General features: G+C 35.5%; 1 protein-coding gene across 1 annotated transcript in view; it reads right to left on the reverse strand.

Moving 5' to 3' along the window:
• DARS1 (aspartyl-tRNA synthetase 1) overlaps nt 1–16351 on the reverse strand; it is a 75791-nt gene extending 59440 nt beyond the window's left edge. The window contains exons 1-3 of the mRNA XM_051985804.1: nt 16150–16351; nt 13176–13233; nt 9447–9539 (exon numbers count right to left, since the gene is read on the reverse strand). Coding sequence (XP_051841764.1) covers nt 9447–9539; nt 13176–13233; nt 16150–16209 — 211 coding nt within the window. The 5' untranslated portion in view covers nt 16210–16351. The remainder of the gene's footprint in view (nt 1–9446; nt 9540–13175; nt 13234–16149) is intronic.
• Nucleotides 16352–16878: the final 527 nt, after the last annotated feature.

Raw genomic sequence — 16878 nt, forward strand, 5'->3', positions numbered from 1 at the left:
TACTAATATGTATATGTTAAAATCAAAAAACAACCCAAACTAGGGAATGACCCTCCTTCCTCCCCTTAACAGGTTAAGTAGATTCCTGTGGAGAATTTCAAGGTCACAGACAAAAAGTACACATGGTAAAAAATATGTAAGTGACTTGACATCAATAACTTTATGAGGAGGTATTAACACAGATATCACAAAATTAGTAAAAAAAAAAAACAACAACAACAACAACAACAACAAAAACCCAACTAAATAATGGCTGCCAACTAAATAAAAGTAGCACAACGTGCTAGACAAAAGCCTATCTTTATCATCAGGAAAACCTGAGTTCAAGTCTTACTTTTGACACATACTGTTTTTCTTGTGTGATCCAGAGCAAGTTACTTAACTGCTCAGTTCTTAAACCATTCATTAAAACTACTGTATAAGGTTGATATATTTTGGTAGAGGACATTTTCTACACTGATGAGGTTTAATGCAAGAGAAAAAAGCCAGCCATTTACTGTAGCACTTTATGATTATAAGGTTCTTTCATGTACATCAGCTAATTGATCTTTTTTTTTTTTTACATCTTTAATGGATCACTTTATTATTATTTTTAATTTAATTTTATTTAATAATAACTTTATATTGACAGAATCCATGCCAGGGTAATTTTTTACAACATTATCCCTTGCACTTGCTTCTGTTTCGATTTTTCCCCTCCCTCCCTCCACCCTCTCCCCTAGATGGCAAGCAGTCCTATATATGTTAGATATGTTGCAGTATATCCTAGATACAATATATGTTTGCAGAACCAAACAGTTCTCTTGTTGCACAGGGAGAATTCGATTCAGAAGGTAAAAATATTACCGGGAAGAAAATCACATTCGTTTCCCAGTGTTCTTTCTTTGGGTGTAGCTGCTTCTGTCCATCATTTATCCATTGAAACTCAGTTAGGTCTCTTTGTCAAAGAAATCCACTTCCATCAGAATACATCCTCATACAATATCGTTGTCTAAGTGTATAATGATCTCCTGGTTCTGCTCATTTCACTTAGCATCAGTTCATGAAGTCTCTCCAAGCCTCTCTGTATTCATCCTACTGGTCATTTCTTACAGAACAATAATATTCCATAACATTCATATACCACAATTTACCCAACCATTCTCCAATGGATGGGCATCCATTCATTTTCCAGTTTCTAGCCACTACAAACAGGGCTGCCACAAACATTTTGGCACATACAGGTCGCTTTCCCTTCTTTAGTATCTCTTAGGGTATAAGCCCAGTAGTTAACTAATTGATCTTTACAACAACCTCATACATAACAATAAGGGAGGCAAGAAAAGATAAGAAGAAAAAAAAAGCAATCTGAGGAGCAAATTATTGCACCAACTTGAACAGAAGCTGAAAAGTTCATACTTTACCCATGGGCAATGGCAAACCACAAGAGAATTCTGAGCAAATGATAAGAGTGTTTAATAATAACAATCTGGTGGGATTGCATAAGAAATTTCTGCAGCATAAAAAAAATTAGGAGGCTAAGAACAGTTTAGGAAGGAGTTGGTTTAGGAACTGGCCTAGGCTTTTTTTGTGTGATCTTATTGATTCAAGGAATTGCCTGATGAGGAAATTCCTGTCAATAACAAAGGTTGGCATCCTTTACTTAACTTAGAATTTGAGAGAACTAATACTATTATTAGATAACATTTAGATAGGTCTTATTAAGTGCCAGGCATTGTGCTAAGTGCTGTACAATTATTATCTCCTTTAATTCTCAAGAATAATTTAATCTCTCTACTCCAAGATATCGTGTGGGGTTTCAGGGTCAAAATTTAGATTCCTTTGGGCAGAATACCCACCTGTATGCAAGGGTATAAAATCCTATGTGGACAGAAGAAGCTCAGAGGGGAGAAGTGGGAAGGAAGGAGAGAGGAAAGAAGGAAAAGGAGGAGGGAGGAAAAAAGGAGTTGCACTGCCCAATTGTAACTGGCCAGTTGGGATCCCAACTGGTAGCTCCTACTACTCACAAATTGTTGTTTATCCTTCATTCTGGAAGAGAACCATGACATTAGGAAGGAGATATCATGACTTGGATCCCAAATCACTCTACCTCTCATTGACTGGCCAACAAAGGGTTCCAAACCAAATTTTACTTAGTTATTTTTTGGGCCCTGAGTGAGTGTAGGGAGTAAGTGTTTTGGTTTTGGCCAGAAACCCAGATTGATTTTTTTCTCCCCAATCGATTTTTTTTAAAACTAGGTAAAAGATGCCTTTCTTTATCTTAATTTCTTACTCAGCCTAAATCACAGAATGGACATTGTCTCAATCAATCAGAAACCTGGGAAAAACTTTAACTTAAAAAGGCCAAGGTCTCCCACTACATGGTCATCTTAATGCATATTTTGCCACTGGAACCAGATGGTTTCGGAGAAGAAGACCGAGTCTGTTACTCTGCACAGCCTTTCCTTACTTAAATACAATTTGTGTCCAAGTCATGACATCTCTAACTGACGTAACTGTCCTCTTGAAGATCAAAGGACACACAACAACAATCTTTAATCATCACAACAACATGGAGAAATAGGGTCTTTTGCTATCTTGTTTTACTAGATGAATAAACTGATACAAGCAGAGGTTTAGTAATCTTCCTAGGATTGTACAGCTAATAAGTATCTGAAGTCTCAGTGACTCCAAGTACAGTACTTCATCCAATATGCCACCAGCTGCCTCTCTTAACAACTCACATTGATGCAAGGCTAAGTGATTTGCTCAAGATTATGCCATTAGTATGTGTTAGATGTGGGATTTGAATCCAAGTCTTTCTAACTCCAATTGCAGCTTTCTATCCACTACCTTCTTCCTTCTAGGAAAAAAGAAAAAGTGAAGAGAGAGGTAGACAACCAACAAAAGGAGTGAAAGATTTGAAGCACTGTAAAGGAAAATTCATTCAGACTGAGTGACTAGGAGAATGGTTACATAAAAAGAAATAGGGGATCAAAAGAAAGAATTTGTTCTAAGAAACTGAAATTCAGTATTGCTATCCAATTCTCCCTAAATTGCTTACTTAATTAACAAAAAGTATAGACATAAAGAATAGAGGCTCTTAACTATTTTTATCTCTGTACTTTGGTACTTTGGTAAAGACTTTTCAATATAAGCTCCTTCATTTGTGGATCCCTTCTCAAAATGTTTACTGCCTATATTCATAATTGCAGATTAATTAAAATATATACATTTTTTTCTCTAAATTCATGCACTCTGAAATCTTCCCATGGACTTCATGTTAAGAATTTCTGCTTTAGAAGGATTAGAAAAGATGGTAACCCACATTTCATAATAGTACTGAAGAAGCAATGGAATCATTTAAGTAATACGTTTTTATTTTCCTCTTTCTACTCTTGTTATGCTGTCAATGACTGAATATATGATTGGATGTTGAGCTTTGCGAATAGATAATGTAAATCATTCCTATATGACAGTATTGTGTACATGTATAATACAGGGTATAGGATGTTCAATTAAATATTAATTCAATTTAATATGGGTACAATTTCAATAGCAGAAAAATATGAGGTATGCTGCATTAACACAAATAAATGAATGTCAAAGTGCAATGGAAAATTTGCATGATTTTCATTAGATACATAGAAAAAGGAAATGGTAATTAATAGGGAAGCTTTGCGATTTTAACAAATCTCAAAAATCTTTAGAAGTTTTAAAACATCTTCAACTTTTATAAGTTAATAACATAAGTTATAAGTTAATATAACACTAATATCTATTCAGAGACATGTCATTCAACAGAATTTGTAACATTACTTTGCAGTACATAGAATATTTTCTAGACACTTTTTAATCACTGATGCTTCAAATCCTTTAACTTGTTTGGGCCCAATCTGGTGTGGGAGATGGAAATAGCGGGGAGGGGGTGATGACAAATGCTACTATTTTTTCAACTTGCAGAAAACTGTAGTAGTTCAGAAAAACTTCTGGTTTCTTAGACCTAAACTTTCTGGCCTTGCTCTGCCTCTTTTGGAGTCTAGTAGAAATCTACTTCCTCAGAAACTTTCAAATTCACAGTTAACTGGCATCACAGTCTACTGAACCAAGGGAGGAAACTAATTTGATATCACTGAATAAGGTTCAGATTCTATAGACTCTTGGTCATCTTCTGTGTTAAAGGACCATTCTGGACTGTGGGAAAGTCTTAATGTCCCATCAAAGAAATGAGACAAGGTTGGAATGGCACTTCTGATCTGGAATACTGATCACCTCTTAATGACCATTATATCTAAGGTAAGATTACTATGTATCATATCCTTTCTAGAGATCTTGTTTGAATCCTAGTGATCCTGATATATCCTCCTCTTTTTTTCCATTCTCCTCTTATTCACTCCCTCCCAGGTATCTCAAGTTAAGAAACTTTTTTCCTTTTTTGTGAAAACAAACTTGGACACAATAAGAAGCCTATTGTTTTGTTTCTTCTTTGGAAATCTATAATATACCCAGATATATTTGTATATGCTTTATGAGAATGGGAATTTTGTATCCTCACCATTTTGGCACATAGTGGGTATGAAATAAAGGCTTACTCATTGTAGTTTATTCCTGTAATGCAAATTGTGACCCATCCTGGAGAACTCTTTCTACCTAATATTTCTCTTCATACCTTGTAGATATGAGTGGAATCCTTGGATTGTCTATCTTTTCCTATCATACATTTTCCATAAATCTAGCCCTGATTTTCTCAAAAGATCTTCACTGGTCAGATGATGCAACCTGTTCAAATGCGTCATATATACCTTTCAGTTTACCTTTTATGCAAGTGACATTTTCAAGATTGTACAAAATCAGCTGTGGATGGCTTAGTGATTCTTGGCAATACAATGATTTAAGACAATTCCCAAGGACTCATGATAAAAAATGCTATCTAACTCCAGAGAATGAATTGATAAAAAGTCTGCCTCAGACATCTAGTTATTAGTAGTGTTACTTTGGGCAAGTCACTAAACCCTGTTTAGCCCCATTCCTCATCTACAAAATGACTTGAAGAAGGAAATGGCAAACTATTCTAGTTTCTTTACCAAGAAAATCCCAAATGCAACCAGAAAGAGTAGGACATGACTGAGCAACAACAAAAATCAAAACTAGATTATTTATAACGCAAATAAGGCAAATTAGGTGATACAGTGAATAGAGTGCCAGATCTGATGTCATCTTCCTGAGTTCCAATATAGTCTCAGTTACTTACTGTGTGACCCTAGGTAAGTCACTTAATTTCTGTCTTAATCCACCGGAAAAGGAAATGATAGGAAAACCCCACATATAACATGCTGCATGGTGTCAAAAAGAGTCAGATTTGACGGAATCAACAACCATCAACATCTACATAAAATTACAATAATGAAAATCTCCGGTTCCAAAAATGCAATTGCGAAACTGTGAGGAAAAGACCTAAGAAAGAGGTATAGAGTTAATATGGAAGCATTTTTACAGGACATGGTAATAATGTACTGTAATCACTTATTGAAGAAAGAAATGGAAGAATTAATTACAACTTAGATTTACAATATGGGTTGCTAAGAGGATGGTGCCATTAAAAAAAAATTAAGAAATTGGGGGGGAATCTGGTTTTTGAAGAAGAAAAATGACGATGTTATGTATAATGTAATTAATCAATGTTATCTGAAAGAAAGAATACATCAATTAAGAAAAGAACAAAACAAAAGCTTCAAAAAAAATATCAAAAGCAAAATTCCCTATGTACATGTCACTGTACAAGATTTCAAAAGTATTTTGTAGACTATAAAATAAGATCAGTGGCAATAAATGCTGTGAAAAAAGTTTTTCAAAGCTTTCCCAGTCCTACAAACCAATAAGAAAAGGTGTTTTTTGTTATCATTGATCTACAAAAAGTAGATTTTCTGCTACCACTCAGCAATCTCTCCTCCTCTAAGTTCACTTGATTTAAAACCTGTTGACTTATTTCAGACCATGGCAGCTATCATATACCAAACCTCACAGGTCATCTTCCTCACCCTTCTTAAAATAGATCAGCACTGTGCTCACTACCTTCCTCTCCTTGATCTCACAGCTTCCCATTTTCTCTTCTCTCACTTCCATCTTTAACCTCTCCTTATTTACTGGATTTTTTCTATAATCTCTTAAAAACGCTCAAGTCTCTCTCATAATTAAAAAAAACCTTCACTAGACCCTACCACTGTCATCTTCTCATTCCTTCTCAACTCTTTGCAATGGGGCTTTCAGTTTCATTTAAATATGAGATTGCTCTCTCTAAAGTTACTGAAAATCTCTAATAGCCTAGGGAGGGGTTTTTTCTTAGCCTTCATCCTTCTCAATCTGTCTGCTGTATTTGGAACTGATGACCACTCTCTTCTTGGAGTTTTCATGAATACTCTTTACTGGCTCTCCTCTCACATCTCTAATGGCCTCTTTTCTTTTCAAGGCTGTGTTTTTGGTCCTCTTTTTTTCCTCTACACAAGGGTTCTAAGCCTTTTGTATACCACAAGCTCCTTTGGAAATCTATGGCACCCTTCTCAGAATATTGTTTTTAAATTTACAAAATATGTAGTATTAGAATGTAAACCAATTATATAATTATCTGATATCTTTTTTTCCCCCTGAGACAATTAGGGTTAAGTGACTCGCCCAGGGTTGTAAGCTAAGAAGTGTTAAATGTCTGAGGCCAGACTTTGAACTCAGGTCTGCCTGACTTCAGGGCTGGTGCTCTATCCACTTCGCCACCTAGCTGCCTCTCAATTATATACTCATCAAAAAAATATTTTAAGTGGATCAATGGTTAAAAAAAACAACAAACGAACGTCAGGTTAAGAATCCTTACTCTACACAGATACTCTGTGCTTTGTCCTTAGCTCCCATGGAAATCATTATCAATAAGATTCTTGAGAATAGGAATTGTCATTTGTGTTTGTATCCTGAATGTCTAGCAAAGTGCCTGGCACATAGGGAAACACTTCACAAATTCTAGACTGAGTGATGTCTATGTAAACAATGAAAATACCCCCAGTTTCTCCCTTGAGGTTGTTTTACACATCACTAATACACACTATAAATCAGATATTCCAAGGAATATTGCATGCTCAATGTATTCAAAACAGAATTCAATTATCTTTCCCCTCTCATACCTACCCAGAGGTAGGTAAGAAATTACCAATTTCTTTTTAAGGCATTACCATTTTTCCAGTCTTCCAGATTTTTACTATGGTGTTATCCTTGACTCTGCCCTCTGTCTCACACTACATATCTAATTTACTATCAAATTATTCCATTTCTATCTCTCTAACACCTCCCACATCTGATTACTACTCTCTATATACACAGCTGCCACCTTAGTTCAGGACCCATCACTACTTCCCTATATTATTTTCTAACAGTCTTCTAATTGCTCACACTACTTTAAGTCTCTCATCACTTCAGTATATACCCTATATTGCAGCTGACATTACTTTCCTCAAATGCAAATTTGACTAAATCATTCCCCTCCTTAATTCCAGTGGCTCCCTACTGCCCTTAGGGTAAAATATAAGCTTTTAAATATGTTTAGCTTTTAAATTTTTTCACAATGTAGCAGCAACCTCACTTTTGCAATTTTAAAATACAACCCTCTTCCCCCTTACGTTTTTTTTTTTTTTTGCAAAGTAGACAACTGGCCCTTTCTGTATTTCTCATATGACACTTCATCAACAACCTCTAAGCCTTTGCATTGGCTCTCCCTGCTGCATAGAATATGCTTCTCACCTCACCTCTGCCTCATAGAATCCCTTTCTTCCTTCAAGATTTAGCTCAAACACCATTTTGTAGATGTTTTATTTTTGTATTAATATTCTCAGTGTCTGATATATGTTTATTGTTATTACTATTAATATTGCAGAGACCAATAATATGCACCAGGAATTTTCTGATAAACTCAAAATTTAAAAAAATCACATATAAAAGAGAGCAACAAATATAAATATAAAAGCAAAAAAAAAAAAATCTTGTAAAATTAGCATCTGGAATACTCCAGAGAGAGCTATATATGGAGAACAAAATACTTTTCAGCTAATTAAAGGCCACAGGGAAGATCAGATTAAAGATTAGACTGATACTTGTGGACAGACAAGACAGCAGACCACAGAGATAAGGTCAAACTAACCAACTCTAATTCTGCTTGTTTTTCTTGCAAAGGAGAATGAGCTTTCAATTAGGAAGGGAAAAAAGAGCAGAAATCTAAATAATAAAGAGCACCTATCCATCCTCAAGGAGTTCAAGTCACGGGGCCTAGACAAAAAAATAATCTAGGATACTGAAAAAATTGACAAATGTGATTATTGGATCTGTCAATGATACTGGAGGCATACTGAAATAACTCGATCAGCAAATGCTTATTAATCCACTCTTTTTCAAAATGCAGCTTTACACTTACCTTTTACATGCAGTCCTTCCTGACCACAGGTGCTAATGCACTTCCTCCCTAACCTTGTCTTATATTTATCGCTTGACATTATCTATGTATCTTTAATTCCACATAGATTTCTCTATGTATCTTTTGTCTCTCTCTTTAGACCATAAGCAACGATTTCATTTTTTATTTCATCTCCAGGAGCTAATAGTATCTGACACATTGTAGGCATTTAATAAACAACTGACTGGTTTACTATGTATTAAGCACTCTATATATTTAATCATATAGCTATATACAAAATTAATAAAAGTAATTTTGGCAGGAGGTACACTAGCAGCTGGGTTAAGTAGGAAAGACTTCATACAGAAGGTGAAGTCTTGTGAAGTCAGCTTTATGTGAAGCTGAGTTTGAAGGAAATTCCTTTACAAGGAATTCCAAAGGCAGGCTTGAGTTGGAAAAGCCTGAAAAAGTCAATACAAAAACAGAGATGGAAATGGAATGCGTGTTAAACAACGAGTAGAGGGCAGTACAGTTAGACTGGAAAGAATGAGGAGGAAAGTAAAGTAGGAGGGGGCCAGGTTGTGAAAAAGATTTCAATGCCAAAAATAAGAGTGCCCATGGGCATTTGTCTGTGTATTATAATCAGACCTGTATTGTAGGAAAATCAACTTAACTGCTGTATGGAAAATGGATTGGAGTGTGGACAGGCTTGAGGCAAGGAGATGAAAAAGGAGTACTGACCAAGCAAAAGCTATGAGACTGAGAGGTTGTTTCATTTCTTGTATTTGTATCCTCACTACCTCAAATAGTACTTAGCATGTAGAAGTTCATTAATAAATGTCTGACTGATTAAGGTCTAGCCCTAAGGTTATTACAATCCTTTAGAAAAAGGCAAAATATGGAAAACTTATGGAATTAGTCATGGACAAATATTTTAAATTAAATACCACAAATAAAATGTTCATTAATTTTTATGAGAAACTAGAAAAATAAATTCAAAGAAGACATTCATAAATAATTAAAACCACACCAATAATCTTACCTTTAGCTCTGCTGGTATGAATTCTGGCACGAACCCAAACTACTTCATCAGCTTTTTGTACTGTCAGGTCTTTAACTCGAACCAAAATTCGATCTGCATGAAACAAGTTAAGCAAGTTAAGTTTGAACAAATTAATCCGGTGTCAATCAGGTCAATCTAAATCAAACATCCCTCACCATCCAATTTCAGTGTAACTACTAACTTCAATAATTGGCATACACCAGATGAATAGTTTTATCTTGTCATCTCTCTATATCTCCTAGGATTTCCTATTTCTTATGTCATTACTCTACCAAAACTCAAGCATAACAAGATTTCAATGATAGTAATAAGGGGAAAATGATTATATCTTTTTTTCCCATTGAAAAAGTGTCAAAAGTCTACAGCTGAAATTAGAAGAGGAAAACCAGGACTACAAGAAAATGTACCATGTAATAATTAAGGGTGAAGCTGGGTATGATGAGGAGCAAAAATGGTTAGAAAAAGAGAGGGGTTATACATTGAAAAATAAAAAAGATTGGCTAATGATCTGAATTTAAGACACTGATCAATGTTTTTGTAAAATTTTTTGCTGACTTGTATTTAAATACAAAATTTCCCCTTGTAATCCTATGTATTTTATAATTTAAGTCTGAAGCTAAAGGCTTCACAAGACTGCCAAAGGATTCTATGACACAAAAAAGATCACATCAATCCAATAAAATTGTGAAAAAAAGATAATGGCAACTGGATCAATTCACTTAGATTAAATAAGTAGAATTATTATAAAATAATGGGTTTTTTATCCACTGACTTTGCAATAATGTGTAGATATGTACACACAATTGTATGTAATCTAATCTCTACCAGACTACCAATAAACTACCAGATCTAAGACTCTACCAGACACAACAAAGGTCAAAACCCCTTATATTAGACAACAATAGCTGCTATAATCTCAGTTTTGGAAGAACCATCTTTGATTTATTCTACATTAGTACAACCTGTACATCGACTAACCTGAACATGATGAAAATATGGGCTAAGTTAATATACCATCTATTACATATATTAGGAAACCTAATCTAGACCAGAAAATCTATCTGGTCTGAACTAAAAGACTCTCATTATTAGTGCAGAGGAACTGTATTACATATACACATAAATTCATAGAAACTTATACATCAATCTATATAAATCTATCTATCTATATATCTCAAGTCTATGTTGATTTTTTGGTCTGGTTCTGTTACTTCATCATCATAAGGAGCTCTTTCTAAGCAATGCAAATCTTTACAACGTCTAGAACTAGTAGTCTTATGTAAAAACTACATCAATAATTTGGATGCTTGTTTAATTGCTTAAACTTCAAATACAAAATTATTTCAATTTATATATGAGGTGTTCATGATTTTTTTAAAAAATCTAAATGCACTAAGGCAATTGAGTTAATGAGAATACGTGAATCATTTTACAAAATAAAAATGCTTCTGGAAAGTAACAAGGGGATCCTGACCTGCCTTTTAAGGGAAACTTTGTCTATCATTTTTTTGAAAATCAGGGCCCAACCATCTATCCCCACTTCATTTTCAACTTTTATAAAATTTCTTTTTCTAAACATGCTTGCAGAGAAAATGACTCACATGCCTTTAGAATTCGAAAAACAAGCAGGAAAACAGGGATAAAATAAACTTTGACTCAACCAAATCATACTTAAGAGGCTCCTTATTCTCAAAAGCCTATTATATTGTTAAAGAGAAGCAAAGCAGTCAATGTCATGTGCCACACTGAAACTATAATTACAGTACAGAGTACATATAAGAACAAATTTCATATTTTAGTGCAAAAATGCTTCTTTGCAATTTCTTTTCCTTCTCTCTCTTTTTTTTTTTTGGGCTGGGGCATTGGAGTTAAGTGACTTGCCCAGGGTCACACATCTAGGAAAAATTCATTTATTTTTTAATAATAGCTTTTATTTTTCAAAGTACACGCAAAGATAACTTTCAATATTCACCCTTGCAAAACCTTGTGTTCCAAATTTTTCTCCCTCTCCTCACTACTCCCCTCCCCTAGACAGCAAGTAATTCAATATAGATTAAACATGTGAAAGCAAGTATCTTTCTTTTTTTGCTAAGGCAATCGAAGTTAAGTGACTTGCCCAGAGTCCTACAGTTAGGAAGTGTTAAGTGTCTGAGGCCAAATTTGAACTCAGGTCCTCCTGACTTCAGGGCTGGTACTCTATCCACTGTGCCACTTACCTACCCCTCTTTTTGCTTTTGATCATAAACAGCCCTGGATTTGGAATTGGTGGAACTGTGTTTTAATATGATCTCTGCCACTTAGTTTCTTGTGATTCTGAACAAATCATTTAACCTTTCTGGGCCTCAGTTTCTTTATATGCAAAATATAAGAGCTGAACTAGTTTACTTGTTCTCTAAGATCCCTTCAAGCTACAAGTATGCTCTATGATTTTCCTTCATGAAGCATACTCACTCAAACAAAAGGCAGAAAAGAAGTAATTTCTTTAAAGCTAAAGAGTTTTCACAGCCAAAAGTAAAAAAGGACATTGATGAGTCAAAACATTATTTTTTTGGTAACTAGAACTTCCTAGATTTGAGATCAAATCACTGAGATGTATTTCCAAGTCAAGTGGACCAAATCATTATTTCTCCTTTGTGCAGTCAATAGGAGACACGAAAGAAAGGCAAAACAGTATATATAATTTCTTACCAAAAAATTTATGTAACTCAAAAGGAAAAAGTGGCAAGATGATCAAGGTTGAAAGAGTAATAAGTAGGCAGCCAGAAAGATAAAGTGTAAACCAAAGCAAAACAGAATGAATTCACTAAGAGAGAATTTTGACTAACATTGATAGTTCTGGAGATTGAAAATTCTCAGGTTTTTGTGGGCTATAGAGATAGGAGATATGACACTTCCTTCTCATAAAATTCTACGTACATTAAGTTTACAAATTTGGAAAAACTATAATAGCAAATATTACAAAACTACACCTGAGATGGCATTAAAAATCTCTTCCATTTAATAATGCTTTCTAAGTTGTCATTTAAAACACCAATTATTTCTGCAAGTGGATCATTTTATTTTAAATCCAAGAACCTAAAGAGACAGGATTATGAATATATTTGAATTTTTTTAATAAACTATAACACAATGTGATTTATACTTTCCAATTGGACCTTTTATAGCTCTTAGGATGACAGACTTGTGCACCTCCTACTAGAACAGGGGTGGGGAACCTTTTCTCTGCCAAGGGCCATTTGGAGATTTTTTTTTTTAAAACATCATTAGAGGGATATATAAAATTGTTAACTCAATACAGTGGAACTGTATAGAACTCAAACAGTGGAAGGTTGATATACCTAGTTTTCAGTTCATCATCATGGTGAAGTAGGGGTAGATAGGTGGCTCAGGGGATAGAGTACCAGCCCTGAACTCAGGAGGACCTCAGTTCAAATCTAGCCTCAGACACTTAACACTTCCTAACTGGGTGACTCTGGACAAGTCACTTAACTCTAACTGCCTCAGTTTAAAAAAAAAAAAAAAAAAAAAAAGGTGAAGAAATTGAGGCCCAGAGAAAGAGACTTTCCTAATTCATATAACTAGCAACAGAGCAAGGAATTGAACTTGGGTTTGATTAGAAATTCAGAAATTCACTGAGTAACAAAACTTTAATTATTTCTTGCCATTAGGCAGAAAAAAGTTTAATCTCTACAAAAAATAGTAACTAACCTGGTTTCTCTTGTGACTGTATCAATGAAGATATTCCATATCTTTCTTTAGCATAATCCTAAATGTAAAAAAAAAAAAAAATTTGTTATGTCTTATATTAATAACAGCGGGTCACAAGTCAACATGTAATAAATATGAATAGAAAATAGATTTAACATCTAGAGCCACTTTGATTCAGATATTCAGACTCCTAAGAGAACTTGAGATGTATAATTTTAAAAAAGGCTGTCTACATGTGCCCTATTTTGGGCATGGAAGGTCTAGCATTAGAACCTAAATATCATCTAATACTATGAACATACTTATTAATAATAGCTAACATTTATATACATTTTAAGGTTTGCAAACTGTGATTTGCAAACCATTCTATATGTTCTTTAATCCTAACAACAATCCTGTGAGATAGCCATTACTCTTATCCTCATTGTTATACTCAATTTTCTCAATTGAGGCCAAGAGATTAAATACAGCTGTTATTTGAGGCAGGATTTGAAATCAAGTCTTGATTCTAAATCCAATTCTTGATCCATTATGCTAAGTATAAATTTCCATACTTTATTTTCTCCAAAATGTGTTACACTGTTTCAAAGTAAAATAAATCCCTATGTTAGGAGGAAAACAAATAGCACAGATTCGACTGGCTAGATTACCTTATTAGCTTCTTTTTATTTGAATAAGTACTTGAAGACTTAGAGCCAATTTTGGAGGAAATTCTTTTAAGTTCCAAATTTTTGTACATGTTTGAGATATGACATGTTTAACAATACTTAAGATTTCCCTTTATACATCAAAAAATGTCCTCCCTCTTAATTTTCATTTGAAATGGCCTTTTCACAGAAAACAAGTGACTGCACCTGTAAAGATTCATGGTTTTTGTATTACTAGACTTCATGAACTTACTCTTATGCTTAAACTTGCTATAATTATAAGGCTATATCATTAATTCAAAGACAGGTTCATCATATTTCAAAAATCAAAAGGAAATTTTCCTTAGTTTTGTGGCAGTGTAGAGGATTTCTAGTGTAATTTGTTGATTTCTATCAAGTCATTCTCTTGCTATTAGATAAAACATGGTGTTATAAGAAAAGGAAATTTCCTTCCTTTGTATCTATATTTAACCTTGAATTTTAAGTCAAGAAATTAATCTGGACCATATGCATATATGCACCCACGATGCTTAAAAAAATTTCATTTTCACAAGCATCAAAATTACATCCATGTTCAATACATATTAGGGAGCTACAGATCCCTCTGTGCAATGTAGGCCTCTGGGAACATATATAAACTAGACTAATTATTAAATCAAGAAATTATCATCTTTTTATGGGGTCTATTTGACACACTCCCCTCACACTTATGTGAGGTAGGTTGTGCAAATAGTCATTTTATAGCTGAAGAAAGTACAAACATATGAAGTGACTTGGTTAGGGCATCTAAGCCAAAAAACTAAGGTCCAGCTTTTTTTCATGGGGTCTTCCTATGCTTGCAGTACCTTTATATTTTAAGAACTTTATGCCCCATATGGGTCAAGTCAGCAAGCATTTATCAATAGTCAGTGCCACTTTGATTCAAAATATTCAGCATGCGAAGGGAATAGAGATGATTAATAAAGGAAAGAGCTAAGTTTACATAAATGCCCTGTTTAGAAAGGAAGGTGGTACTACCTCTTTACCATCACAACATAAATATCATCCAATTATAAACAAACATTAATAATAGTTAGCATTTCTTATGGTTTAAGGCAGTGGTTCCCAAAATATGGTCTAGAGAATCCTGGGGATCTCTGAAACCCTTTTAGAGGGTCTACAAATTCAAAGATAGTTTTTATTTATAGACATATGGTAAATGTCTATAAATATAATCCAGATAAACAAAAATGATTTGGAGAGATCCTCAATAATTTTTAATAGCATAAAGATACTGAAAACAAAAGTTTGAAAACCACTTATTTAAGGTTTGCAAATCACATGTCACCTTTAATATTGACAACAATTTTGTGAAGTAGAAGCTGTTACTATTCTTACTTTGCAAATGAGAAATTCCTTGCCCAGAGCTTCGAAATTATTGTGTAGCTTTGTGAATAACAAAGGCACTAATTCAATTTATTCTCTATTCATAACTCTTTATGAGAATTGATTAAGCTGCCCTGAAATTATTAGCACAAAGGGGTGCCACTTTCCTTTACATCTTTTCAGTTTTGCAAAAGGAGAATGGTGATATGTTCCTGCCACAGTCACCAGCTTTAGGAAAAACATTTAATCTGCTTCTATGCTCGAAAAATATAGTTAATTTCTCTTCTATGTACTTGGAAAAACCGAAATTATGAGTGTGAAAGTTAAATAACTAGTTTTCTTTTTTTTTAAAGAACCAATAATAGCTCAAAGGACCGACTTTAAAGTGCATTTGGGGTACAGAAGCTGTTATCTCCTCAACAGTGTACACACTTTTTAAAGTCGGAGGTGTGGGTGCTAAGGGCTGGAAGTGGAAGGAGCCCACTGACGGATCAGCAGGGCTGTAGATGCCCAAGAAGTTAAGTTTTTTTTTTTGATGATATAGATGTATGGGGGACAAGACCCTCGTGCGTTTGTAGGGTAAGGATCCCGGTATGTGTGCGGGGGAGCAGGCAAAGACCCCCGCATTTGTGTTTAGGGCATTAAGGAACTCAGTGTGTGTAGAGGGACTAAAGACCCCCCTGGACGGGGGTCATTCTGCACAGAGCACGCATACGCATACGCGCACACACACACATACATTCGCGCCCACGTGGGTATAAAGCAGGTTCCTCCGCGTACTGGGCTCTAGAGACCTTGTGGAGAGCAGGGGGGTCAACTGAGATACAAACAGCGAGCAGGCCTCGAGGCCTGCCCTGGCCTGGGCTTCATCGGGACCCTCTAAAGCAGGGCCCCGGGTCACCCTTCTCCCCCACCCCTCAGACGACCTACTCCTCCCAGCCCCAGGGAAGAAGGAAACCCACTTCCGCCGCTTCCATGATCTCCCGCGGCTTCTCCTGATTCTGGCGACTGGCGCTGGGCATCGGGAACGACTGGACTGTGGCAAAGTGGCCACACTTCCTCACCGGCTTCCGTAATTCCTGGACTAAGGATTTTTCCCTCCCCTTGATCCTTCTCCCGCCCACAAGACTCTTCAGACACGCAGCACACGCACTCACGTCTTCCCCGCCGCCACTGCGCGTGTCTGTCTGGAATTCTCGCGAGATGGACTCCTATTCCTCACTCTCTCGAGATCTTGGAGGGCCCGAGAACGGGAGGGAGGCAGGGTTAAAAGCTTCTCCAGCTATTCCGCAACCCGCTGCTGTTGCTGGAGTAAAGTGCGCGTGATTTGAGGATTTATTTGTGGGATTTGCTTGAAAGGGGGAAAATTGGTGGAATAGAAATTATCTATTACTACATTATCTGAAGTGGCTCAAGTGTTTTGGGTCTCTGGTTCTGAGAACTTGAAATTGTTTTCCCCACATATCTCCCCATTGATTCCTTACTAGTGAAATATAGTGGTTTTATCGATCCTTTTTCTTTTTTATCAGCAGTTTTTCTTACTGCGAACAGATCCTTTCTCACGGGGGGAAGGAGAGCGGGGAGAGGGAAGAGGGGCAAGGCTGGAAACAACCCCCCGTCCGCCCCATTTTCTCTGTGTAATTTCCTAGCTCCCCGACCTTCCAATGCTACGTGTCCCTGAATGTTTTGTC

Source organism: Antechinus flavipes, chromosome 3 (genome assembly GCF_016432865.1).
Source record: "Antechinus flavipes isolate AdamAnt ecotype Samford, QLD, Australia chromosome 3, AdamAnt_v2, whole genome shotgun sequence".
Taxonomy (NCBI): domain Eukaryota; kingdom Metazoa; phylum Chordata; class Mammalia; order Dasyuromorphia; family Dasyuridae; genus Antechinus; species Antechinus flavipes.